Raw genomic sequence first — 27497 nt, 5'->3', positions numbered from 1 at the left:
ATTGATTCCTTATTTGTTAACGCTTTGTTCAAATTTTGTTATTATTTGAAGAATAAGACTGGCTTACTTTGCATAAAGTAAGGGGAAAATGACAAATAAGATATTTTTACAAAAATGTATTGTTATTTTCAAATTAATTGCTGTAATAACTTGTTAAAGTGTTGTAACAAATTCTTATTTGAAATTTTATAATTTTCATAATCTTTATTCATCATTCTTCCTAAAATATGTCTATTTTTTTTCCCAAGGCACAAGGAGTACACATGTCAATTTGAGAATACGAACAGTGGGACTTACATATATATATATGTATGTATGTATTCATCAATTTCTTTTATGAATTGACATATTCCAACCAAAGTTCAAAACCCAGGTAAATGATAGCGTCTCACTCTCTAGAACGGAGAGGCTTTTGGCCCAAAAAAAAAAAAAACAAGTTGAAAAATCGTCCTCCAATTAAAAAGGGAAAATAAGAAGGATATTGAATTTCAAAGTGATAAATAGATGATTTTAACATATTTTGACTTGTTAAAATCATTACCTCAGTATGACCTATTTATTTTTTGGGAATTTAATAGGTATTTTTCTGTCATTTTTCCAATTAAAAATGATTAAAAAATTTTTAAATCTCTTTTGGTTTTTAACTTTTTAGCCCTTTTTCCACCATGGACCTTTCCGGTTATTTTTTTTCCTTCCCACGGAACCACTATAGACCTTTCATTTTTAATAGTTGGGACCAGATTGAAAAGGACCAATGCTTTTTCTTATGGGAATTTAAATGAAAAGAAAATTTTTTTAATTATCAATGGAAGTTGAATCTAGTAAAATGGACTAGCCTCTTATAACTTTGGCAAATCAAGGTTTCAGTCTTCCATAGTGTCTCAAATAATGCTCCAATAAGAAGATATATATGCTTAATTAAGAAAAAGAGTTTTATTTAAAATTTTTTTTTTATAAAAACATTATATGTTCAGATAAGAAAATGAAATAAAAATAGATCATTTAAATTTCAGTTAATGCTAATAAATATCAGGAAATTTAATATTTATAAGACAATTTTTTATATTTATAACAGTGTAATTTGTTTATTATCCAAATTTTTTTATATCCATATATGTATATTATCCATGCATAATATGAAAAATTTAGTTATCTAATTAATAAGTCATGAATAATATGACTTATTTTTTTGACTCTATAAATAGAAAACTCATAGTAATATGAGATAAATTATATTGATTAAGTTTTCATGGTACTGCTCAGTATAAATTTAATACTATTATAAGAATTAGTGTGAGTCCATCCATGCATGAAGTTTAGAAATTAGTCCTATATATTCTCATTGTCCAATGGATAATATGATTTATTAGAACGTTTATGTTACATAGAGAACAGATTAATTGAGTACAGAAAAATAAAACAACAAAAAAGAACAATTATTTGTGTTTTGTAGCTTCAGCTAGCAAACAGTTACATTGTGGTCCTCTTCTTCCACTTCATCTTACATGGCATTATTGTTTTCAGAGCTCTCTGCCAAACCAACCAGCCCCAAAGATGTTCTCGTGATAGAGCTTCCTGGATTTTCAATGGCACTATGCCTTCCAAGCATCATTATGCTGCGCATACCTTTTTGTCTTTATTTATCTTCACCATAAATTCCCTTGTCTGCATCTATCTATATGTCTATATACTTATTTATACAATATCGTTTTCTTCTTGGTATGCGTTCACAAAAGTCAATGAATCACTTACCCATATTTTGTGCATATATATTGATGATGATGATGATGATGATTTGTGTTCTGTGGCTTCTTCATATCATTTATCAAACAGTATGGCTACGAGAAACAATGTGGTCTGCTTCTTCTACATGGTCTTGCTTAGCATTTTCTTGAGTTCTCTGCCAACCCAATCAGCTCCTGAAGCTGCTCTCGTGACAGAGCTTCCTGGATTCAGTGGCACTATACCTTCAAAGCATTATGCTGGGTATACATTGTCTTCATCCATTTTAGCTTTTTTGCTCCCACTTTTGAATGGGATTTTACTTTTTTTTCCCCCTCAATTGACCAATGGAGGATTTGCTTGTGTCTCATTTTGAAATGTTGAAGCTATGTGACTGTGGATGAAAGTCAAGGGAGGAACCTGTATTACTACTTTGTTGAATCAGAAAGAAATCCATCTGAGGATCCAGTGGTTTTATGGCTCAACGGTGGACCCGGGTGCTCTAGCTTTGATGGGTTTGTGTATGAGCATGGTAATGATTCAATTCCCACAATGGCCTTTTATTTTGATATCGGTAGTGTTTTTGGGTAGATGGTGAGCCTTGGAGCAATGGTAAAGATGTTACCATGCGACCTAAAAATCATAGGTTCAAATCCTGACAATAGCCTAGATAAAGGCTCCGAATATCTATTCCTCCTTAGATTTTACCCGGTGGGAGCCTTGTGCACCGGTTTATAATGATCACTTTGGGTGACCTTGCAGAGTTGGAGCTTGGAAACGGTCTGCGCTGTGTTAGACCATTGCTTCTGTGTTTTCCTTTTGTTTTTTTAACTGTAGGAACTATTTTGGGCTAGTTTGTTTCTCAATCAGGATACCAAAATGTGGATTTTGATTAATTGACCCTAATAATAGTTAGCTAGATTGAGGAATCTAAACATCTTTTAGCAGTTAAATAAGGAAACTGCCCTACTGTCGTTTCCGTACATCCATCAGAAATCAAAATCACAAACCAACAGCAAATAATTCTGTTGCTTCTGTATTTTCTGAAACCTGGTTTTTCTTTTTAAAAAAATTCAATAGAATAATATGCTTGATTTATTATTGTTGGTTTGTTATATTTGACTAATTCATGGTATATTTCAGGTCCTTTCAATTTTGAAAAGGCCAAAACCAAGGGATCCATTCCCACATTGCACCTCAAACCCTACAGTTGGTCAAAGGTCTAAACACTTTTACCTTTCATTTGATTCATGGTTTATCCTCTAAAGAGAAGAACAAGTTCTTTGCTTGGTGATATTTCAGGATGATTCTATAACTGCCTTCCTTTCTCATAGTCTTTTTGATCTGTGCATACATTATTTTGCTTTGCATTATAGGTTTCCAACATCATATATTTGGATTCTTCAGCTGGGGTGGGGTTTTCTTACTCTAAAAATATATCTGATTACCCAACTGGAGACCTAAGGACTGCTTCAGAGTCACAGTCCTTTCTCCTTAAGGTATCTAGTGAAATAAGTTGAGAATTTTGACAATATAATATCTAAATCAGTACTTCTGTATGGTTTACAAATTGCTCACATTTCCACCTTGAACTTGAACGAAACAGTGGTTTGAACTCTATCCTGAGTTCCTTTCTAACCCATTCTTCATCGCCGGAGAGTCGTATGCTGGAGTTTATGTACCTACACTAGCTTATGAAGTAGTAAAAGGTAACAAGTTTGCTCATGAATTTCCCGTTTTAACATGAGTTACAATCACAACTAAGGTTCTTTTTTTTTTTCCCCCAAATCTTTTAAAAAAATACGAATTGAAGCTGGTGCGAAGCGCAACCTGAATTTCAAGGTCTTTATCTTTACGTTAATCGTTTGTTTTCAAGCTTGTTGCTGCAAACTAAAGTCATAATTTGCAGGGGTATTTGGTAGGAAATGGCGTTGCAGATGACGAAATGGATGGCAATGCTCTTATTCCATTTACACATGGGATGGGTCTTATCTCAGATGAATTGTATGAGGTGATTAAGAAAAAACCCTCAACCATAGCAAATTAACTTAAGAGCTCGTCATAATTATCATCTCAATAATTAAGAATTTAATTTTATATCAAACTTATGGAATATTGTCAGTGAAAACCAATCACTTGTCTTCGCTTAAGAAGTTCAGCTGTTGAGTCAAAGTGGTTCTTGAAATGGCATATTTGAGCCTTCATTACCGAGTGATTATGACTAATTTGATATTTGCAACCATCATTTATATAATTAAAATTAAATCTGAACAGTAATGCATTGTGCTTTGTTCACATGCAAGCCCAAAGGGTTTTCATGTCACTGACATGTTAGAGATATTACAAGAAACCAATCCTAGGCCTTCCCTTAATGGCTCACTTTCGAGTTGACTTGTTCATTGAACATGTTTTATATGCTTAATGGCGCATGACTTCATATGCAGGAGACCAAAAATGTGTGCAATGGTAATTATTCAGAAATTGATAGACAAAGTTAATGAGGTAATCTAACTGTACAACCGAATTCTGTTTGAATTAAAGCCAAGAAGAGTTAGGCTCTTATTCATGATTCTTACTATTGCAGTTGATTGCTGATCTAAACGTATACAACACTCTAGAACCATGTTATCATGGGAGAGAGACAGTAGAGACTACAACATCCTACATTAGGTTGCCATCCAGCTTCCGGCAATTAGGCGCGACCGAGAGACCTCAGCCGGTGAGAAAAAGGATGTTTGGTCGTGCTTGGCACCTTAGAGCTCCAGTGAAAAATGGAATTGTACCAACTTGGCCGGAACTTAGCAGTAGCAACACCATAGTTCCATGCACTGTGGGTGTCCTTGTCTGATGGTTCATCATCATTTTATAATTATGTCCCTGCTTCAAATTGATTTTCATTGCTAGGATCTCTATAATCTAAATGTAGATTTGTGTTCCTGGGTGATTTCCCTTGATATAATGTTTACTTATTTACAGTTAAAACTACTTACTGATGCAAATTTAGTAATAACTCTTGCTTAAAGTTACAAAATTGATTATGCTGTACATTCCTTAGTCTCAAACCGGTCATAGTACTAGTGTTTGTTGTATAGGTTAATCACTTGTGCTTTCCAAAATATTCTCTTTCTTGTGTCCCTTCATGGAATGAGGAAAAGGCACACTACTGAACAGATTCTCTCTATCATGCTCTGAACCTCATTTATTCAAGATGATACCCTCATATCAGTGTTGTTCACATAGGAATTGAAAAACTAGGTTGGGGATATATCTGACCCTTGACCAATAATGACATGACAAATTCCACTTAACTGCGGTTTGAAAGAAACATTTTAAATAAGACAGTTTTGACTTTATATCATAATCTTTTTTCCCTTGGTTTTCTTGTATCAGATAAGCCATCAACAAGTGTCATTATATACATGATATGATTGCAAATAAAGCTCATTGTGTGTCCTGTTGTTGTATTGCTTGCATCTTGAAATGTTTAGGAAATAATAACAAGTTCTAATTTAATCTTCAGGATGATGAGGTTGCAACCATATGGCTGAATAATGAGACAGTCAGGAAAGCAATTCACGCTGCATCGGTAAGGTTTCCTTCCATTTTGTTTAGTAAAACAGTGAAATGAAGGCTCTGGTTTTGTGAACCAACCCCGGATTGAACTGCAATGACCAGAGGATATTTGGTTCAATTCTTGTTGATCTGCGACATATATAACAGGAAAATGAGGCCAAGACTTGGATAATATGCACGGAACTTATTAGTCCTTACGTTCATGATGCTGGGAGTATGCTCAAATTCCACTGGATCTTGACATCCAAAGGATATCGAGCGCTTATATACAGGTACGTTCTTAATTTGAATATCATTGATACTTTTCTAGGGAAGTTTCCCTATTGATTTCCTGAAGCTTTTTAGGTGCTCTTTTCAGTTTATGCTTTTCGTTTAATGTTTTACATCTTTTGTGTAATTGATTAGGACAAATTATGTAAAGAAATAAGTCGCACGGTTCATGAATTTGAACAATGCAACAACTTATAATTCTTTTATGCAAAATTGATTAACGCTTTATAAGGAATGGTTACTGAAAATTAGGGACGGACATAATATATGCAATATTGTTGTGACACTTGCAAAATGTTAACATCACATATGGATATTATTTATGGAGAAAAAAACTACAATGATACTCCAAACAAACAGTGAATTAACGATGAAGTTTAGGGACAGAATTTAGAGCTGGTAATATAGGTTGGACTCACGGGTCCAACCCGCCAACTCGTCAAAAATAACAGGTTAGGATTGGCTAAAAGCCGACCTGCCAATAAACGAGCCTTTTTAACCAGCTCCGCCAGGCTCATAACCCGCTACGGGTTAGCCACCAACCCGCAGGCTAACCTGCATTTATTTTTTAAAATTTTTTTTAATTATTATAATTATATTATTATGTATCATATCATATCTAAAAAAATTAAAAAAGATACTTATATAATTTATTTGGTACTTTCAATCAAATATTTCAAGAAAAAACAAAAAATTTATTTTTTTTGATATTATATAAGAAAAAAATTTAAAAGTAAAAAAAAATTCAAAAAAAAAATGTTGGCAGGTTGGCGGGCTAATCTACCAACCCACCTTAGGGGGCTAGAGTTGGCTAAAAGCCAACCGACCTTCAAACAAACCCTTTCAGCATAACCCGCCATGGGCTCAACCCACCATAGGCCAATCCACAATTCGCGGGTTGGCTCATATTACCAGCCCTAATAGAATTTGTAAATTCCATAATTAATTAGTGACAGAATTCAGTTGCTAAATTGATTAGTAACAAAAATTTCATCACTTTTTTTATTTTTTTCAATATATCTTTCCTAGGATTTTACTAGCATCCCTTAAAAAATTTCATTTGTCCCCTCCCCAAAAAAGATTTATGTTTAACCCCATTTACTTTTTTTTTTTTTTAAAAAAAGACACGCACACACATATTAAATTTATAATTTTCTATTGTTTTCCTACTTATCAAATAGCAATTTTCTATTACATTGATTATAAATATGAATATACTATTTCAAATATGAATGTATAATATTTCCTTAGTTATTAATTTTAATAAATATCTAAATCATATTTTCATAGAACATCGATAGCCATATTTGACACAAATTGGCCCCCACCAACTAATTTTCCTTGGTCCGTCATTGTGTCAAACTATGGCTGTATATCAACTAGTGACACCATGCACTTCAAATATACAACAGCTGTCGCCATGGATATTCCTGAACAACAGTTCATAAAACAAGGAATATACTGTAAATCCTGTCAAAAAGAAAAGAAAAGAAAAGAAAAGGAATATACTGTAAAAAGTTTTTACATCTCAGGTTCTTGGCAGAACAGTCCGTCGCCATAAGAGTCACCATTATCATGTTTCTTGTTATTTATCCTGCTCTGTTTTGGTGTTACTTGATTAATTTACTGTAAAAAGTTCACGTTTTTGGCAGTGGCGATCATGACATGTGTGTTCCATACACTGGAAGTCAAGTATGGACTAGCTCGATGTGATACAAAGTTGTGGATGAATGGAGGCCATGGATGATCAATAATCAAGCTGCTGGGTACTTCTTACACTTTCCTTCTTCTGTCATTTTACTGTATGAATTTTCAAATAAATAATCCAGGAAACAGATGGAACTTTGTTTTTACAATTTGGAGAGTTCTTCCAGTGTTATGAATACTATCAGTTTATGCTTCTTTATCATAATGCAGCAAGAATCTTTGACCTGACGTTCAGTAAACTTCCTGTATTTGCTGCAGTTATATCCAAGGATATGATAAAAATCTCACCCTTATGACCATATAGGTATGTATACCAGAAAGTTGACCAAATTGCTTCAAGAACCACTCGATCTTGTGTTACTGATTCTGTTTGATAATGGCGCAGGGAGCTGGGCACACTGTTCCAGAATATAAGCCGCAAGAGGCACTGTACCTCTACAAGCAATTTCTGGATGGATCGTCAATATGATAAGAGAGACGAAACAGATATCAAACTGACCAGGATATTCTGGGTAGCTCAATGATGTGTTCCTAGTGTTTGCAGAATTGCCATTGCTATTATATATGTATCTGTACCTTACGAGAATAAATTCAAAGTGTTTCAGAGCGTTCGCAGAACTGCTATTTTTATTATAAGAAATTCACTTTGCAAGATTCTAAATCTGAATGGTCTTAATTTCATCTTAATCGTATAGATGAGAAGTGGAAAGAAGGTTGGTTGGTGGGGAAGGCGGTGAAGAAAATATGAGTTGAATCGTGGATACAAATATCTACGGTGTTATATTATTAATTAATACAAATTATAAAACTATCAAATATCCAAGGGATATCTTCTTTCTGACATCAGGATCATACATGGAATCTGATTAAAAAAAAAAAAACATATCCTTCCCTGCCTCATTTTCCAATCGGGCTCCTCCAAGTAATCAGTTCCTGTGTCCCACTCCGCAAGAATCCAATAACTCTGCGTTGATACCTGGGCCGACGACGCCATGTTTGAGGATTGAGGTATCCCAGGCTCCAGAAAAAGCGCTTTCAACTTTCTGCTCGATTCATCCCCAGAACCACACTTGGCTAACTTTATCTCTTGCAACAATTCGAAGAAGTTGAGAATCTTTGTTAGCTTCTCATAGCTCAGGTGGGGCCCGCATTTATGCTTGCGTTTTCAACGCCTTTATTCGTCTGTCATGTAAATTGGAATGTTCTTGATCTTTAATACTTCTTTTGTGCTCTGTAGCTGCTTGCTGATTAATCGAACAGCATGGCTACGGTGAACAGTGTGGTCTGCTGCTTCTATTTCGTCCTGGTTAACATTTTGTTAAGCTCTCTGCCAACTCAGTCAGCTCCTGAAGGTGCTCTCATAACAGAGATTCCTGGATTTAATGGCACTATACCTTCCAAGCATTATGGCGGGTATGCTTCAGATTGTCTCTTAAACAATATCTGGGCTTTTACTTTGCCTTCGTTGACCAATGGAGGATTTGTTTTTGTCTCATTTTGGGATGTTGTAGTTATGTGACGGTGGATGAAAGTCATGGGAGGAGCCTGTATTATTACTTTGTGGTATCAGAAAGCAATCCATCTGAGGATCCTTTGGTTTTATGGCTGAACGGCGGGCCCGGATGCTCTAGCTTCGATGCCTTCGTATACGAGCATGGTAATAATTCATTATATTCAGCCTTTGTAGTGTAGATAAATTTTGGGCCGTGGTTATCTGTGAACACTATTTTATCAGTTTGTTTCGCAATCCGGATGCCAAGATGTGAACTCATTCTTCAATTTGCAAGTACTTACTGTGGCTTGTTACGAGTTGTCGACTGACCCCAATAATAGTCAGCCAGGTTGAAGAATCTAAACATCCTTTAACACTTGGCTCTAGTAAACAGTTAAATATGATGATTGCCTAGTGTCTTTCGTGTCTATCCATCAGAAATCAAAATAAAAAACTAGCGGTTTGCTTGATTAGAATAGTTCTGTTGTTTCTGTATTTTCCGAAACCTGGTTTTGTTTTTCTTTTTAAAAAATTCATTAGAATAGTTTGCTTGATTTATTATCGTTCGCTTGTTATATTTGACTAAATCCATGGTAAATTTCAGGTCCTTTCAATTTTGAAAAGGCCAAAACCAAGGGATCCTTGCCTACATTGCACCTAAATCCTTACAGCTGGTCAAAGGTCTAAACATTTTTACATTTGTTTGATTCAGGGTTTATCTTTAAAAGAGAAGGACAATTTCTTTGCTTGTTGATATTTCAGGATGAGTGGGTAACTGTCTTCCTTTCTCGGAGTCCTCTAATCTATGCATACATTGCTTGCTTTGCGTTGCAGGTCTCCAACATTATATATTTGGATTCTCCAGCTGGTGTGGGGTTTTCTTTCTCAAAGAATAAATCCGATTACATAACTGGAGACATAAAGACTGCTTCAGATACACACACCTTTCTCCTTAAGGTATCTAGTGAAACAAATTGGGAATTTTGACAATATAATATCTGAGTCAGTAGTTCTGCATGGTTTACAGATTGCTTACATTTCTATCTTGATCTTGAACAAACCAGTGGTTTGAACTCTATCCTGAGTTCCTTTCTAATCCATTCTTCATTGCTGGAGAGTCATATGCCGGAATTTATGTACCTACACTAGCTTATGAAGTAATGAAAGGTAATAAGTTTTGTCATGAATTTCCTGTTTTTAACATAAGTTAGAATGACAACTAAGGTTCCGTTTTTAATGTCTTTCATAGGAATTGAAGCTGGTGCAAGGCCCAACCTTAATTTCAAGGTCTTTATCTTTAGGTTAGTCTTTGTTTTCAAGCTTGTAGCTGCAAACTAAAGTCATTATGTGCAGGGATATTTGGTTGGAAACGGCTGTACAGATGATGAGTTTGATGGCAATGCTCTTGTTCCATTTGCACATGGGATGGGTCTCATCTCAGATGAATTGTATGAGGTGAAAGTACAACCCTTCAATCATAGCAAACTCACTCAGTAGCTTATCATAATTATCATCTTAACAAATTGATGATTTGATTTCATATCACATTCTTATGGAATATTAACAATATTTGGCAGTCTCTTCCATTTTCGGACAATCTAAGTGCTTTTCTATAACTTTCTCCGCACTTCCACACTAGTAGATTATCACCCACACATGCCTGCAAACACATATCTGAACAGATGTTGTTGCCGAGTGTTTGATTTCATCTTACATAAAATTTTGAAATTAATAATCTGTGGTTTTATTAAATTGATTAACGATGTCTCCTGGTCAATCTAGTTGTGCCACTGAACTGGTCTTGTTACCCAGATCGAATTTTCTCAGTTAAATATTGTTAGTGAAAATCAACCTTAGGCCTTCGTTTAACAGTCTAAGCTTATGAGTCCAATTGGTCCATGACATGTTATTTGAGCCTCTATAAACAAGTTATTGTGAGTTTGATCTTTGCCACATCTATTTCCCTAATTAAAATTAAATTTTAACATAATATATATTGTACTTGTGCTTTTTTCACATGGATGCTCGAAGGTCTTCCCTGAATGAAATGTTAGAGATATTAATAAAAACCAATCCTAGGCCTTCGCTTGATAGATTACTTTTGTGTTGAATTGGTCCTTGACAAAACTGAACATGATTTGATAGAACTGTCTCAATAATGCTGTCTTCGTGGTCTTTTGCTTACAAATTTGGCGAAGTTGTATTGTTTCCTGAACATGTTTCATATAATTAATGGTACATGACTACATGTGCAGGAGGTTAGAGTTGAGTGCAATGGGAATTTCTATAATCCATTGAATGAAAATTGTGCAAGCAAGCTAGCAAAAGTTGATCAGGTAATCTACTTGTACAATAGGCTTCTGGAAGGAAATGAACCAAAATGAATTAGATTCTCATTCGTGATTCTTGCTATGGCAGGAGATTGATGGGCTAAACATATATGACATTCTAGAACCATGCTATCATTGGCCGGAGACAATAGAGACCACACCATCCTATATCAGGTTGCCATCCAGTTTCCGGCAGTTGGGTGAGACCAAGAGACCTCTACCTGTGAGAAAAAGGATGTTTGGTCGTGCTTGGCCCCTTAGAGCTCCCGTGAGAGATGGAATTGTGCCAACTTGGCCGCAACTCAGCAATAGCCACAACGTTCCATGCACTGTAGGTTGCTTTGTTCTTATATTGATTTTCTTCTCTAGAATCTCTATATATGGATCTTTTTCGGGTTGATTTCTCAGGATTTGATGTCTATCTGTTCACACTTAATTAGTAATCAATGCAGTGAAAAAAGCTGATAATAAGGTTATGAGGTGTTAAAGCAAGTTAGACATATATGACATCTGTTAGTGAAAAGCATTGCATTTTACTCTTCAAAAATTAACTAAGCTAAATGTAGTAAAGTGATATCTAGCCTAGGTCAGCTTATGTGAATGTTAAGATTTCTTGCTAATCCTATGGATCACAAATTAATAAATTAATCACAGTGAAGAGAAAGAGTAAATGTTTGGTTGATTTTCTATTTTACACCTAAAGTCTATTATTTATGGTTTTGCCTTTCTCGATGAGGGATGAAGTGAATTGATAGAAGAAAAGATGAGTGACGGTGATGATTTCTCAATTTATACTATAAATGTTCCCCTCGAGATAGCCCTCGGCCCTCGCGTTCCTAGTTCACTTGAAATTTGGAGTTAATAACCGAATCAAAAGATTAAGCTAACTACTTGCTAGCTCTTTTGCCAATTAAAACTCATATCTCATGCAGAATTTATAGCAAGCATAAAACTATTTGGATAGGAGAAGAAATTTGACAGGCCAGTCCTTCTATCAACAACCACTGCTGCGCTTTGTTATGGAATCTATTGAATTAATCATGAAAGGTGAACCAACTCGGTCAACAGTCACAATGTAAGTCAACAATAAAATCAGAAGGAGTAGTCGGAGTAGTCTCAACTCGATCCTACAAATGACTCATCAACTAACTAATCCTAAATCAACTCAATAATTCCAAAATGGCATCAATCAATACAAATCCTGAAACCATAAGCTGGAATATACAACTTGTTCACAGGAGAATATAGCTTCGGACTGAAATCAAGGAGACAAGATGATTCCTGTTCATCAGTTTTGGTGTTTGATTTGACCAATCCATGTCGACAAAACTACCTAAGCCATGACATAAAAATGCATTGTGCAAGAATCCTTAGTTCCATTCTATTTTTTTTCCCCTTCCCCTTTAGATACTTTACTGGGAAAAAAAAGAAAGAAACGACATTCTTATGTTCTTATGTTTGATCTTGTTTCAAATCAGTGTTCCCATAAGAATTGAAAAACTTGGGGAGATATCTTGACCAATAATGATATGACAGATTCTGCCAACACTGATTTATGTCATCTGAAAACTAACTTTAGTTTCTAATGGTGGTGCTTCATTTGTCATCATAGATGAGATGGCTATAACTTGTAGTTTATGGTCTCATGATGTTAAAGCTATGTTCTGGTACTACATCTTTAATCCTTTTTGAGTTGCTGCTTCGGAAGTCCAATCTTTCTTTTCTCTGTTTTCTTGTATCATATCTGCTATCATTATACTTGTTATGATCGCAATCAAGTCATTGTTGATATTGTGGTATCGCCTGTAGCTTGGGATGTTAAGTAACAAATTCTAAAATTATCTTCAGGATGACGAGGTCGCAAACTCATGGTTGAACAATGACATAGTCAGGAAAGCAATTCACACTGCAGAGGTGAGGTTTCTTAATTGCCCAAACTGTGAAGCGGAAACACTGGTTTCTGACCCAACCTGTATTGAACTCCATTGACCAAAGGGTGTTTGGTTCAGTTCTTGCTGGTTAAACCTTTGTTGATTGTCATCCACTACATACAGTGCATTCTAGTTTCGAGTTGGAGCAGCCTATCTGTCTTTTAAATCTTGTCTCACCAAAAAAAAAAAAAAAAACTGATTTTGTGACATAACAGAAAGCTGATGTCAGTATTTGGGATTTATGCACGGACAATATTTTCTACGATCATGATGCTGGGAGCATGATCAAATTCCACAAGAACCTGACATCCAGAGGATATCGAGCACTTATATACAGGTAAATTATTAGGTTAAAATCATTGGTACTTGAACCTTTAGCATCTCAAATCCTCTGAATTCAGCATATGACTTTTCTGGGGGAGTTTCCCTAATGGATTTACTCAGCGGTTTTGAAAGCTCTTTTGCGCCAATGGTTGTTTGCTGTTTTAACCATTTTTTTAATAATTTGGTTAATACTTGCTGAATCATTGGCCGTGTAATGAGCTGGTAAAACTAATATCTTCTAATTCGGCCATATTTAAAGTAGCTAATTAATTGCTTGCTTCTATCATCCTTCTCTGGGTGTTTTCATGAAACTAGAAATTCTCCAGTAGTCTAATTACACGGACATGTTTTTTCAAATTCTTTGCACAATATAAGAATCACCGCTATTGTTGATGATCTGCATGCTTCTTGTTATGTGTCTGCTCTTTTTGCTGTTCATTGATTAATATAATGTAAAACATGTTTTTGGCAGCGGGGATCATGATATGTGTATTCCATTCACTGGGAGTCAAGCATGGACTAGATCAATGGGATACAAAGTTGTGGATGAATGGAGGCCATGGATGGTCAATAATCAAGTTGCTGGGTACTTCTAGCTCCTTTTCCTTCTTATCTTATTTTACCGAATGAATTTCAAATGAATAATCCAGGAAACAGAAGGAACTTTGTTGACAATTTGGAGAATGTTTTCTAGTGCTATGCATACCATATCAGTTTATGCTTTTTTCATAATGCAGTTAGAATCTTTGACCTGATAATCTGTTTAACTTCCTGCATTTCTTGCAGTTATATACAAGGATATGATAAAAATCTCACCTTTATGACCATAAAGGTTTGTACACCGGAAAATTTGACCAAATTGCTTCAAGACCACTTGATCTTGTGTTCTGATTCTGTTTGATGATGGTGCAGGGAGCTGGGCACACTGTTCCAGAATATAAGCCACAAGAGTCATTGTATTTCTACAAGCGCTTTCTGGATGGATTGCTGATATAGAAGGAGAGACGAAACGGAGGTCAAATTGATCTGGATTTTCTGTGTATTTCAATAACGTATTCCTAGCTTTTGCAGAATTGCGATCATGTCTGTGTTTTATGTGAGTATTCGAAGTCTTTCAGTGTGTTGGCACGATTGCTATTACTATTGCTATTATATGTAATAACTAACATACCTAAAAATCAAAAAGTGGAGGTTGATCAAGGGAATTCCCTATAAGGCTATGAGCTAACCTTGCCATGTAGTCAGCCTCTCTAACATGAAGCCTATTAACATGGGTGAACCTAACTTCCCAGTTTCTGTGTATGAGTAATCTTGCCTCCTCAACAAAGTCACTAAAGGGTGATTGTCATCACATCCCTTAGTAGCCAAGTTGATAGCGCTTTTGCCGTCAGACAAAATAATGATTTTCCTCAGACCCCTCGGCCAACAGATTTGCAAACCATGGATGTAGCTTATTAGTTCAGCAATCGTTGGCGGTACAGAAGTGATTTTCACACTGAAACCGCATATCCAGTTTCCATTGTGTTCTTTGATTACTCCCCCATAGCTGCTTCTTCCATCCTGTAGTGTAGAGCGGTCCGTTGTTAGCTATACGAAGCCTTCCTCTTCTTGGGTGTGGTTCTGCTGCAACTCTGTCTGATCCTTGTAGAACATGCATTTGTTCTTCAAATCCTGGTCCACAGCTGCTCCGAGGACGCTGTTGGTTGCTTTCCGTTGTTCATGGTTCCCCTGCCGTCCGAGTAACTTGTTACACCCTGATACCCATATGTCCCAGCATATATACCCGAACAGGATTGCCCATAGTACTTTCTTAGTATGGTCCGCTCCTGCTTCCATTTCCAGATTCCACCTAAGCTAGTCTGTTCCCCACAGACTGAAAAAGCATTCATGTTCTTCCCGTGCTAAATAAAACCATCCATTTTTTTATCTACGGAGGAAGATGTGATTGTGAGAGGAAACGGAGAGAAAAGGATTATGAAACAATCCAGATGCATTTTTTGATCTAAGGATGGAGATGAGAATGTGTGGTGGGGTGACTTAATTATTACTTTATGATGATGGTGTCATACTAGGCAGTGCTGCGGAAATAAGAGTCAATTGTGAGAAGATGTTTATAACTTTATATTTTTTACTTTATAAAGGTTTGAAAAGTTACAAAGGTGATATTTTAAAACAATTCATATTGCAGAAGTAATATGCTTCACAGATGCAAATATAAAATACTAGCATGTCAAGCATTAAAAGAGTTAATGATGGGTGCCAAAGCCTACCCAAAAAAAACTCGGATAAAGAATCTATTTATGAATTGTTATAATCTAAAAAAAATATTTGGATAGAAACCAAACTATGATTTTAAAAGTATTTTTACAGTTTACGAAGTAAATATGTGGAGGAATTTGTCTCGTTTTGCAGAAAAGTATTTTTTAAAAGTATTTTTGGGGGTTGCTAAACACCCCTTGAGTTGGATTACATAAAATTCTTATGTATAAATATGTTGGCAAAAGGAAAAATAACTATGTACGAATAATCCATTAATTTTTAATACTAAACGGTTAAGTTCGGATGCAATTATATATTCATGTAGAGTTTATTTTTGTGTTCATATTAACTCTTTATTTTGAGTTATATGCAGATAATTTTCATAAATTTGAAGTTATATGCTGATACATGATGAACAAAATTAATCATAGAGGAGATAATTGCATAAATATAAGAATTTAGAGAGGTTTATCTTAAAGTTTCAAATGTTAAAGAGGTTATCAATACATATATACCTTCCACAAAAATCAATGCATACATGTATGTATTGCTTGGCTTGCTGGGAGAAACGCAATACGTTAAAATAATCATTATCTTTATATAATGAATTTATGAGTAAAAAACTAATTGTTATCTGTTTATTTCCATCATTTTAAAATTAAAATAATTCATTGTAATTAACATAAAAAAATTTCCTGGATTAAATTAAAACATTGAATTCACAAAATTCTCCATATTTTTTAAGAGAGAGAGAGAGAGAGAGAGAGAGAGAGTTGCAGCATCCGAGGACCCGACCCGATTCCCCCGGGGTATATGATCCATGGACCTTGAATCCGGCAATAGTTCCGGCATCCATGTCTCTGTTGTTGCAGAGGCGACTTCTCTGCACCAACGTGCACAAGAAATGGAAGGTGAAGCAGGTAACGAAGACCAACTTCCAGGAATCCTTGAAGGAGTTAGAGACCCATGTTTCAAACTCTGACTTCGTAGCAGTATCTATGGAGAAGACAGGCTCTTTCTCGGCTTCGTGGCACCGTGTGCTTCCCTTCGACACGGTGGAAATCGCCTATTGCAAGGCCAGGCACTCCGCCGAGCGGTTTCAGCTACTTCAGTTTGCTGTCTGTCCATTTTCAATTGCCGACTCCAATAAGTTCATCGCTAACCCGTGGGTACCACGTATCACCTTCTCTTTTGCAAGTTGCACAGGAAATTTTTATCATTGTCCTGACAAATGGAACATTTTCAAATTCTCATTGGGAATGATATCTTTTGATTTGATTTTTGATCCCTCCATTGTTTTAATGCTTCCTTTAACATATTTCATGGCTAGGAGTAATTGAGTCAAACAATAAGAGTGGCAGGGCCTCAAGTTTCCAAATGAGCAATTTGTTATCTTTCAACCAATGAGAGGTTACATTGAAAGAAATCATTTGTAGTTGAAAAAATTCAAAATGCACTTATCTATCAAGGGTGACAAGAGAGTTTCCTTTCCAAGTGATGCTTGTAGAGTGGAAAGGGGGACGACAAAGTGACCTAACGGATATGGTGCAGGTACAATTTTCTTTTGTTTCCCAGAGATGAACTGAGAACGGGGATGCCTTCTTATAATTTTTCATGCCAAACATCACATCTGACGTCCATGGCTCGTGAAGGTTTTGATTTCAATGCTTGCATATACGATGGTAAAGTTTCTTAATGTCCTGATTTTTTTCGTTACAAATTCTTTTGGTCTGTAAAAAGCTATTCGTATTAAGGGAAATCGTAAGAGCGCAATGACTGAGTGGTTTTGGGACTTGCTGAGTGCGGTTTTGGAGTTTTTCGCTTCCCTTTGTGGTTGAATAAAATTATGACTAAAGATAATCAACTGCTCAGGCTCCGTTGATATTAGTGTTTTCATCTGTTTATTTTGATGTCTTGGTCTAAGCAAGGTAACTGCAGTACTCAACGTTTTTATTTTTATTTATTTTTTAAATTTCCTTTGAAACCTGTACCACACATGATCTATTGTATGGTCAAGTAAGTTCTGCTAACTTGCTATGCAATTTCACTTTGTCCTGCTGCGTAAGTGTTATTTGTTTGCTTGGACAAAGCCTGCTGCTATTGTTCATCTTCCACTATGCTAGTCTTTGTTTTACACTTTCTTTCTCATATGCTGAGCATAGAAGGATCTCTTCCTTTTTCATTTCTAGGATGATGCTGTGGAAGGAAATAAGAATGAAATCTGCATTAATCTCCCTTTCTTCCTTCAGAATCAGTAAGACTAAGAACCAAATTGAGAACTTTCTTCTGCCTTAGTTGGCATAAGGCTTGATTAGGTTCACTAGCCATTTTTTCTTTAATACGATTTGAATGTATACCTAAAAAGCATAAACAATTTGTGCCATCTATATATCAATCAATCACTGCTTGATTTCCTCTAATAGTAGGATTTGAGGACTTGCTTGTGCCCCTGGACAGATATTGTTTTCATGCTCATTCCACCAATATGTGTGGCCTACTTAAATATGTGGATATGGATAGCAAATGCCATGCTATTTTAAAAGAGTCTACAACTCTGCTACTTATTTTGAGGCGCTGATGTGCTTTCTTAACCCTATGTGGCAGGTGTATCATATCTATCTAGAGTACAAGAGTCTAAAGCTAAAATGCAGATAGGGAATTACATGCCTTGTCCTAATGTGAATAACTCTTCTTCAACCTCTACTACTGCTGATACTGTTTTTGTTGAAAGGATTAAATCACGGATCAAATATTGGATAAAAAGTTGTGAAAAGTGTGGCAAAAGCACAAGCAAAGATGGTGAGAATATCTTCGGCAGATTCTTTTGGATTAAGGTTGTTCTTCGAACTTTCCTTTATTCTTTAACCATGCAGATGCTCTCCTCGCCTCCCTTAGGAAAATTGTGATGGGAAGTGAAATGTTCGGCTCAAGACATTGTCTCACAATAGATGTTTGCAGTGATAGACAAGTGCAGCTGATTCTGGAGGTAGAATGAAGTAACAATGTCTTGACTTTTAAGCATATGCTAGCTTGATCACCCCCACTTCATATAACTGATCAAATCATTTTTCTTACTTACTTTGGGGTTGTGTTTGTTGGATTTTTTGGTGGCTGTAGATGCTGGTAAACTTTCCCAATGTTGTTCCTTTGCTGGTGCCTGGAAAGGGTAATACTGCTCTGGCTATCTGTCTTGTTTTGATGAAGTCGAAAGAGGATAAGGATTTGTTTGAGGTGATGATAAGTTTTTAATCTCGTCTAGTCACTGGAAACATTTCCCCTTCTCTTGAAATAATAATGACTTTACTCGGCAGAGGGAGCGTCAAAAATTAGAAGAGGAGGAGAACAAGAAGCTTCGTGGGTTTCGAGAGGTGATCGAGTTGATTTCTGCTTCACAGAAACCTGTTCTCTTCCACAAATGCCTTGATGGTGTATATCCTAGATGGAAACCTCCTAATTTAGTTCTCTTATGTTGTTGGCCTGGTCTACTTCCCTCTGTTAACTTTTTATTTATTGTTGTTATTTGCAGATTGTGCGTTTATTCATTCAAAATTCATTGCTCCCCTTCCTTCTGAAGTGAATGAGTTTATAAACTCTTTCCGTTCAGTTTTCTCCCATGTAATTGATGTGAATCATATGATGAAGAAATTTGAGGCCGTGAGAAACATGACCAGCATATCTGCTGCTTTATTGTACTTGAAGAATCATTTTTTTGCAACTGTTGATGTGGAAATTCCTGACCAGGGTAAGCCTTCATCCTGATATTGGCACCTATCCTCAAGCTACTTACCATGTTTATGTCATCAATCCTTGCATGCATCACTTCCGAAAATTTAAGAGCCATGGTGAATTCGTCCCTTTTTATTTCATTTTCTTTTTGGGTAAATGACAAATTTTTATTTATTTTTATGTTAATCTAAAGCTGGCAATTTAATCATATGTTTTCTTTCTTTCTCTTTTACTTTCCTGTTTTTCGATTCAGCTACTACAAATGGAGGCAAGAATGATGGACTTGATGCATTAAGGATATGCTATTTATTTATGAAGATCTGCTCTATATTGAAAATTTCCCCGTGTGTTACTGAATCTGGCAATAAGCATTTGGCCGCTGAGCTTCAAGACTTCACCAATGTATTCCATCCATGGACAGCTGATTCCAGAGAGTTGGCTGATGAGAGCATTAGCATCTGGGCAAATAATACAAGAAAAGTTAACAGTGAACAATTGGTTTTCTTATGGGGAGTTCAGTTCAGGATCACGGCAAGCATGTTGAAGAATCTACTTCAGGAATCTCATGGCATCTTTTCTAGAGAGTTTGACGTTAAACTGGTGGATAAAGATTGTGCCATTGTTGTTTTCTGGGAACCTGGGTTGTCAAAAGCTTTTATTAATGCAATGAGTAATGAACAAATTAGTGGGTTGTTGAGGGAATTAGTATCAAATGGCCTCAGGGTAGCCAGTTATGACACTTACAGGACAGTTTGTAGGTTAGGTTTGTGGGAGGCCAATCTCTCAGAGTCGCTGGATGGAGCTCTGGAAAAGTCTGATGGAGAATTTTCCAATATTTGCTGCCATAATGATAATGTAATGAACTTGGATAATCGTTGATGGTTACCTGATCGTTTTAATTGAGAAGGAAAATTCTTTTAAGCCTTTTAAAGTTTTTTCTTTACTGCCTTGCAAGTAGCTGGACATGATTTTTTCCCTGAATTCTTTTTATTGGTTCATGCCTCATCAAGTATCGAAGTAGCAGTTTCTCAAGAACTGATATAACTATATACCGATTCGCTTGCTTGTCTAGGTCACTATATGATGGCGAGTATTATAATTTTACGCACCCTTTGCATATAGGATGAAGGAGTTTGCTTTTAGCATGTTGGGGTTAGGCCTTAAACTGACCCAAAAAAAGAAAAAGAAAAAAAAACAAAACAAACAAAGCAACCTCAAAATAACATAATTACAGCAGGGGAGACTTGATTAATTTACCTCCAATATTTATTTACGAGTGCCTTCAGCCACTAATTAATTTCACCGTTACTGTTTTTGTCCTCCCCAAGTAGGCTTCGCGGACACGGTGAAAGCAGGACACTGTACGGTTTTTCGAGGAAGCAATGGCGAATCGTGACGTTAGGCTCTTTCAAAGAAGCATAACATGTGAAATCAATTCTTAACTAATACAAACGACAATTCTTTTATAAAAACTAGAAAATCAAAACACACAGACCAACACAGAAGTCACTCTGATAATATAAACTAAGCATTAGTTGGTGGTATGGGATTAATGGGAAGGCTCCTTGAAAGCCGGCACGGAATGTCTCCAGTCTCCACTAGGATATATTTGTATTGACCTCGAGTAAAACTGCCTTCTAACTCAACTGATTTTTATAACTAAAGTTAGAGTAAAAATCAGTTAATATAATGAGATTTATGTTTAGATAAATGCTTTTAAAAAGTTAGTTGAAAAAATTAAAAGTTATTTAGATGATTAATAAAAAAATTAGTTTTGTTATAAAATAATTAAAAAAAAACATAGAGTAGTATTTGAAAAAGGACATGGAGTAGTGTTTGAAAGTTTAGCTGTGAAGTTAGTTTAGTTGTAAAATATTCTCTCCATTTAATTTAAACGCAGCGTTTAGGGTGAAAAACAAAACTGATCAGGTTTTCTTTTTCGCGATCTGGATGCCGTCCATGAATATGCTTCAGCTGATCGTGTTCCTTCATCAGAACGGGAATCTCCTTGGATTGCCTCCAAAAAACTTCACGAGTGGTCTGTGAAAAGAAATCATCGGAGAAAAGGAGTGTTGTTGGTTTATTTTCATCCCTTTTAAGTTTTTGGCTGGTGACTTCTTATAATCTTTTAACCAGAAAAATAATAAAGCAGGGAACCGTTTGGTTTCCATTCTTTCTATACCCACCTCTGCAGTTCACATTTTGTACCATAAATCAAGTTAAAAAGTGATAAAAGCCCCAGAGCCATTCGATGAAATCATAATAATATATATACATATTAGAGGCCATCCTTGTGGGATTGAGAAAAATGTCCCAAGAAAGTGCATCAGATCAAACCAAAACGAGGTCTTAATTAATAATCAAAACGGGAATACACAAATTATCAAGCTCGACCACCTCAAAAATGAATAGATGGCATGCGGGGATAAACAGAACAAAGATCCTCTATTCGAAGTTGTTTCATCTAATCAGCCTTGGAAGAGAACGAATCTCATCGTATTATATTTCAAAGAGCACCACAGTAGACAAGGATGATGAAGAGCCCGAACATTCAGAAATCTCTGTCGGATGACGAGGACCGTGATGGGTGATAGATGAATGAAGAGGCCACTCTATCATGACTAATTACCAATGGTATAAGGACGGCTAGATGGGTGAAGGAAGAGAACCGTAAGCCACTGTGCCGACGACAATGGGGTTGACGGGTGAGGACTGAGGAGCAACAACGGAGAGAAAGAGAAAAGATAATGAAAATATGAAATGGCAATTAACGGCTCAACGTCATTGCATAAAGCGGCGGCCCAGATTTTGTTTTTAACCCTAAACGCTGCGCTTTAATTAAATGGAGAGAAATGGAGGGAACCTGCAATGGAGACGTTCCGTGCCGCATTGAAAGCATATTTTGATAAAAGTTAATCAGGACGTGGATCCCAGGCTGTTCTCTCTGACAGACCAAGCAGCCATCACGAGAAACACGAGCTCCTTTTTGATTAATTACTTGGTTGGTTGGTTGTCACCTCACGTGGCTTAGCTTGCAAAACTATGGTCATATTTCTTCTATATAGGCCACGAACTGTCAGAACATAGTCTTTCCAGATTCATCTTTGCTAGATCTAGTCACCGAACTCCACCAGAGTCTCTCTTTTTGTCTTGGAAGGATGGCCGAGCAAGTCCCATATGGCGTGGCTACAAGTCTCATCAACACTTTGGCTTCAGCAGCCTTCAGGGAGGTTGCTTCCATTTATGGGGTTGAGACTGAGATTGAATGGCTGAAGGAAACTGTTAAAGACATCAAAGCCGTGCTTGCTGATGCTGACAAAAAGCAGCACACTGCGGAACTCATCCAGCGCTGGATAACGAAGCTAAGACAAGTTCTTTACGAAGCAGATGACTTGCTTGATGAGATCCACACTCAACATTTGCTGCGCGAGAGGGATGGAAAGGGAAAGGTACGTGAGTTCTTTTCGTCCTCCAACCCAATTGCTTTTCGCCGCAAAATTGCAAGCAGGATTAGAAAAATCAGAGGGAAATTTAATGGTGTTGTTGAAACTATGTCTAAGTTGAATTTAGATCGAAGAGATGTTGAAACGAAGCATGAAAAGAAGAACTGGAGGGAAACTAGTTCTTTTGTGCTCCAAGAGGAGATGGTTGGTAGGGAGGGAAACAAGAAGGACATAATTGATTTGTTGTTGAATGATGATAATAGCCATCAAAAGGTTTCCTTGGTTGCTATTGTCGGCATCGGGGGTTTGGGTAAAACTGCTCTTGCTCAATTGGTGTACAATGATACTGACGTGGAACGTTTTTTCGACAAGCGAATGTGGGTGTGTGTTTCTGAAGATTCTAATGTAAATGCACTTGTTAAGCAGATACTCGAATCATTACTTGGCAAAAAACAGGACGATCAATCATTAGAACTACTTCAAAATGAGCTGCAACAAAATTTAGCTGGCCAAAAATTTGTGCTAGTTTTAGATGATATTTGGGATGATTTTCCCGTAAAGTGGGGAGAGTTAAGGAACTTTTTGGCGTGTGGTGCTAAGGGTAGTAAGATTTTGTTGACTACACGCAATCAGGCGGTAGCCAATAAAATGGGTGCAAAAATGCCATATCTTTTGAAAGGACTGAAAAATGACCAATCTTGGACTCTGTTGAAAAGATTGGCATTTGAGGAAGATAAAATAATGACCGAAAATCTGGAGTCTATTGGCCATAAAATTGCAGAAAAATGTAAGGGTGTTCCGCTGGTAATAAGAGTAATGGGGAGTTTGTTGCGATCAAAAGCGCAGGAAAGTGATTGGGAAGCTATTTTGGAAGGTGACTTTTGGAAGTTATGTGAAGACAATAATTCAATTATGCCAATATTGAAGTTAAGTTATGACAGTTTGGCAAGTGAATTAAAACAATGTTTTGCTTATTGTTCTTCATATCCAAAAGATTGGGTATATGAGAAGGATATACTGATTGATTTGTGGATGGCACAAGGCTTCCTTGAAAGTGAAGTTGAGAAGCGATGTCCAGAAGATGTTGGCGAAGACTACGTTCATATTTTGTTGATGAAGTCTTTCTTGCAAGATGTCGTGATGGATGAATTAGGTGAAATCACACAATTTAAAATGCATGATTTGATGCATGACTTGTCCCGATCAATTATTAGCTCTGATCATTGTCTATATGTTGAGGGGAGACAAAATGTTGTGAGGTGTACTATACATGCTTCTCCTAAAGAATATAACTTTGATAGTTCACAAGATTTGCAGGGCTTTGGTAGATCGAGAACCGCTCTCAAAACAAAGAGAGAATATGAAAAGAATCCATCCAATTCTTTTGTGTTCACACGCTTGCGCAGTCTAGATTTGTCACACTATCGCAAGAGTGATTTGCTTGAATCAATAGGTAAAATGAGCCATCTGAGGTATCTTAATCTCTCTGATTGTTCTCAATTGACTTGTTTGCCCGAAAGTATTAGCAACTTGGTCAATTTGCAGACGTTGAGACTGCAAGACTGTGGTAATCTTGAATTTTCTGGGGATATTATCACAAAGTTAATAAACTTGCGTCGACTTGATATAGGATATTGCTGGGCCTTTGAAGATGGGATGCCGATTGGGTTGGGCAGAATGACGACTCTGCAAAATTTGTCACATTTCATAGTGGGTGATGATGATGAGAAGAGAAAGAAGGCCAAATTGAATGACTTAAAAGAACTTAATCTCAGAGGTAGATTAACCATTGAGAAACTTGGTTTAGTGAGGAATGTAGAGGAGGAGTCCAAGGGTGTTAATTTGAGAACAAAGAAAAACCTCATTTCCTTGACCTTGAGGTGGGGACAATATTCAAAGATGAAAGATCGTGATGCCACGCAGTTATTGGAAAATCTTCACCCTCATCGAAATTTGAAGGCATTGACAATAGAAGAGTACCCAGGGATATGCTTTTCCGATTGGCTCTTGTCATGTGCAAATCTTGTTGAATTGAGGTTCAGTGACATCTACAATTGTCAGTATTTGGCAGCGTTGGAAGGGCTTGGTTCTCTCAAGAGTCTTCACATATTTGGGATGGTTAAATTGGAGTGCATATATTATAAAGAATGTTCCTCATCAACTAACTTCTTCCCATCTTTGGAGGAATTAAACATTCAGAGGTGTGGAAGTTTGAGGGGATGGGTGAGGGAGGGAGATATCCAAAATACAAGAGATGTTGAGTGGCATCATTCATTACCTCCATTTTCACGTCTTTCATCCTTAAAAATTTGGCGTTGCCCAAACCTAAACTACATGCCTACTTTTCCAAATCTCGTGAGGAGGTTGCAATTAAGTGATTGTGGCGCAAAGCCATTGCTAGACACATTAAATGTGAAAACAAACTGTGCTGAATCTCTATCCATGCTTAAGTCTCTTTGCATTGATAGGATGTGCATGGAAGCATTACCAAAGGGATGGATGCAAAATCTCTCCTTTCTTGAACATCTTACTATTGAGAGTTTCTCGAGTCTAAAGAAACCATTCCATCATATGCGAAGTTTACCTGCAACACTAAAAAGATTGCAGATTTGCTACCTTGATTCACAGTATGTTGATGTGGGGTGTCAAGACCATCGCTGCCTACATTCTCTCCAAACAATCATTTTTAGTTTCTGCGATCACCTCACGGCTTTACCTGAGTGGATTTGTGATCTCCACTCACTCCGACATATCTACATTGCGGCTTGTCCAAACTTGGAGTCATTTCCTGAAGGAATGCATCGCCTTGCTAATTTAGAAAAACTAGATCTGCTTGCATCTTCACTTCTACAGGAAAGGTGCGAAAGAGAAACAGGAGCAGAGTGGCCAAAAATTGCTCACATCCCAAATGTACGGATCGGTTGACATCAAATCAAACTCTTCATCGCATACATGTAAAGGTATACTCGCAAGTAACTATTATGCCATTAATTAAAAAATCTATAACTACTTTATTAAAAAAAAAAAAAATTACAATGCACTACAAACTAGATCTTATAATATTTAGGATCTTTATATAAGAATTCATTACTAGAATGCTTCCTAATCTTTAAACTCCATTCCTCTTAGTAATTAACGTTTGATTATATTGCAGCTGATCGTATTTTCAAAAGAGAAGGCTTCGCAGAGCAAGCTCTGCTCAATGAATCTTTAGAACAAGGTACATCGCTGCTACTTAACTGGATGATTAATTGCTATACTGTTCGCCGACCAACTAGCTTGTGCACTCTTTAAATTTCAAACTAGTTTTGTCCAGCTACGTGGATTATAAAACTTTGAAAACATTGAAAAAGGTAATGGGTTACTTGATGATTATTTGTATTTGCTCTGTTTTTACGAAAATTGTTGAACAACTAAAGAGTGCTCCAGCCTACTCCAAATTTGACACTTCCTCTGCTACTTTAGTTAATTTCAATCCTTTTCTTACTCAATTATCATAATTTCATGGTTTCAATTCAAATTTGAAAGTTTTATTAATATTTAATTTGACATTGAAGGAACCATGATCTGTTAATTATTTTTATAACTTGGCAGGTATTCAATTTGGGATAAAGAAAGGGAAACTTTTCAGACACCTGAGCTTGCTCATACCAGCCCATACTTGATCCAATATATGAAGGCAGGTCAAGATGGCCATGTTCAGGTTGATCCTGTGTTATGTTTAAGGTTAATCCTGTGAGTTATGTTTACTGCACGTAAGTTGGTTGTTTTCTTACTGAGTTGAAATGTGAAAACGGTAATATGTATATACTTATGATGAAAGCCTCTCTAGAATTGTATCATGTCTTCTTTTTCTTGATTGATTTTCGTTTATTGCTCGATTTCAGAATTGGATGAATGTGATAAGGAAACCACATTCCTACTCCGAATTTGTATTCAGTTGCAATGAAATCTACAGTTTATTGAGTTCGCTTGTGTGATTCCATGTGCTTATTTGAAATCTAACAGATTCAACCTGTCTGATGACAATATCCTTTCGTTTTCCTTTCTTCATATATCCCTTTGATGATGGTTGAGTCACTGGCCTCAAATGAATGAAAGCTTAATTGGGGTGGGCAGCGAAGCCATTGCCTATACGGAAATTGGAATAATATATTTTATGCCATTAATGGAATATCTCTAAAAAAAAAAAGAATAGTGAAGGAGGAGAGGGAAGATTTTGGCCTCCTTTCAACAAAAAAAAAAAAAATCCCGAGTTAGGGGAACTAAAATATGAGTAAAGGAGGAGAGGAAAGATTTTGGCTCCCTTCCCCTCAAAATTTCTAACCAAACGAGCAGAGAGTTCCTTTCTTCCAATCAAACAAACAGGCCCTAAAGTTTATTTGTTTCATACAAGAGTCTTATGTATTTATGAGTTTAATTCCCATAGCTATGAAATAGTCAATACTACTTTCATTATTCTTGAGAGCTAATTGAAAAGCTCAATTTGATTATAAATATAAAACTACGATTCATTTTATTTTCAATACTTATCCATTTTACTCCTAACTCCCTAAGTAATCTCTATAATGATTGCATATCTTAAAGAACTTTCATCAAGAGTTAATTTCAATGCACATAAGTAATAAGGATATTTTAGAAAATGTATGATTTATTTATTACAAATAACCAACATAACTAATTTTTTTTACTTTTTGTAAATTATTTATCTAGCTCAAAA

The 27497-nt window shown here is 36.3% G+C and overlaps 3 protein-coding genes and 1 pseudogene across 4 annotated transcripts; all 4 read left to right on the top strand.

Annotated features, from left to right (window-relative positions):
- Window positions 1-1814: 1814 nt before the first annotated feature.
- On the top strand, window positions 1815-14566 carry LOC114723374 (serine carboxypeptidase-like 20). Of its 2 annotated transcripts, XM_028909566.1 has the most exons (15): window positions 8223-8410; window positions 8510-8685; window positions 8784-8929; window positions 9369-9445; window positions 9599-9721; window positions 9829-9931; window positions 10014-10051; window positions 10118-10219; window positions 11020-11100; window positions 11183-11425; window positions 12943-13008; window positions 13241-13362; window positions 13822-13935; window positions 14136-14181; window positions 14262-14566. In XM_028909566.1, exons 2-15 carry the CDS (start codon window positions 8534-8536, stop codon window positions 14343-14345), a joined length of 1497 nt encoding a protein of 498 aa, XP_028765399.1. In that variant the 5' UTR covers window positions 8223-8410; window positions 8510-8533; the 3' UTR covers window positions 14346-14566. The 2 variants fall into 2 exon arrangements, with proteins under 2 accessions (XP_028765400.1, XP_028765399.1); XM_028909567.1 differs by lacking the exons at window positions 8223-8410; window positions 8510-8685; window positions 8784-8929 and adding exons at window positions 1815-1986; window positions 2109-2254.
- On the top strand, window positions 3558-7959 carry LOC114723375 (serine carboxypeptidase-like 20; annotated as a pseudogene).
- Window positions 14567-16426: 1860 nt separating the features above from the next.
- Window positions 16427-20260, top strand: LOC114723385 (poly(A)-specific ribonuclease PARN-like). Its single transcript, XM_028909579.1, has 8 exons — window positions 16427-16773; window positions 17160-17290; window positions 18210-18407; window positions 18482-18594; window positions 18726-18839; window positions 18920-19034; window positions 19135-19350; window positions 19588-20260. The coding sequence occupies exons 1-8, from the start codon at window positions 16463-16465 to the stop codon at window positions 20211-20213; spliced, it is 1824 nt and encodes a 607-aa protein (XP_028765412.1). The 5' UTR covers window positions 16427-16462; the 3' UTR covers window positions 20214-20260.
- A 2232-nt stretch (window positions 20261-22492) lies between these two features.
- LOC114723333 (putative disease resistance protein RGA3) lies at window positions 22493-25299 on the top strand. The gene is made up of 2 exons (XM_028909528.1): window positions 22493-25000; window positions 25246-25299. The coding sequence occupies exons 1-2, from the start codon at window positions 22493-22495 to the stop codon at window positions 25297-25299; spliced, it is 2562 nt and encodes an 853-aa protein (XP_028765361.1).
- The last annotated feature ends 2198 nt before the right edge of the window (window positions 25300-27497 follow it).

The sequence above is a fragment of the Neltuma alba genome, unplaced genomic scaffold (assembly GCF_004799145.2).
Source record: "Neltuma alba isolate B1F8T4 unplaced genomic scaffold, ASM479914v2 tig00012135_pilon, whole genome shotgun sequence".
Lineage (NCBI taxonomy): Eukaryota > Viridiplantae > Streptophyta > Magnoliopsida > Fabales > Fabaceae > Neltuma > Neltuma alba.
Note: the sequence above shows the minus strand (reverse complement) of the source record. Positions and strands in the feature narration are given on the sequence as shown.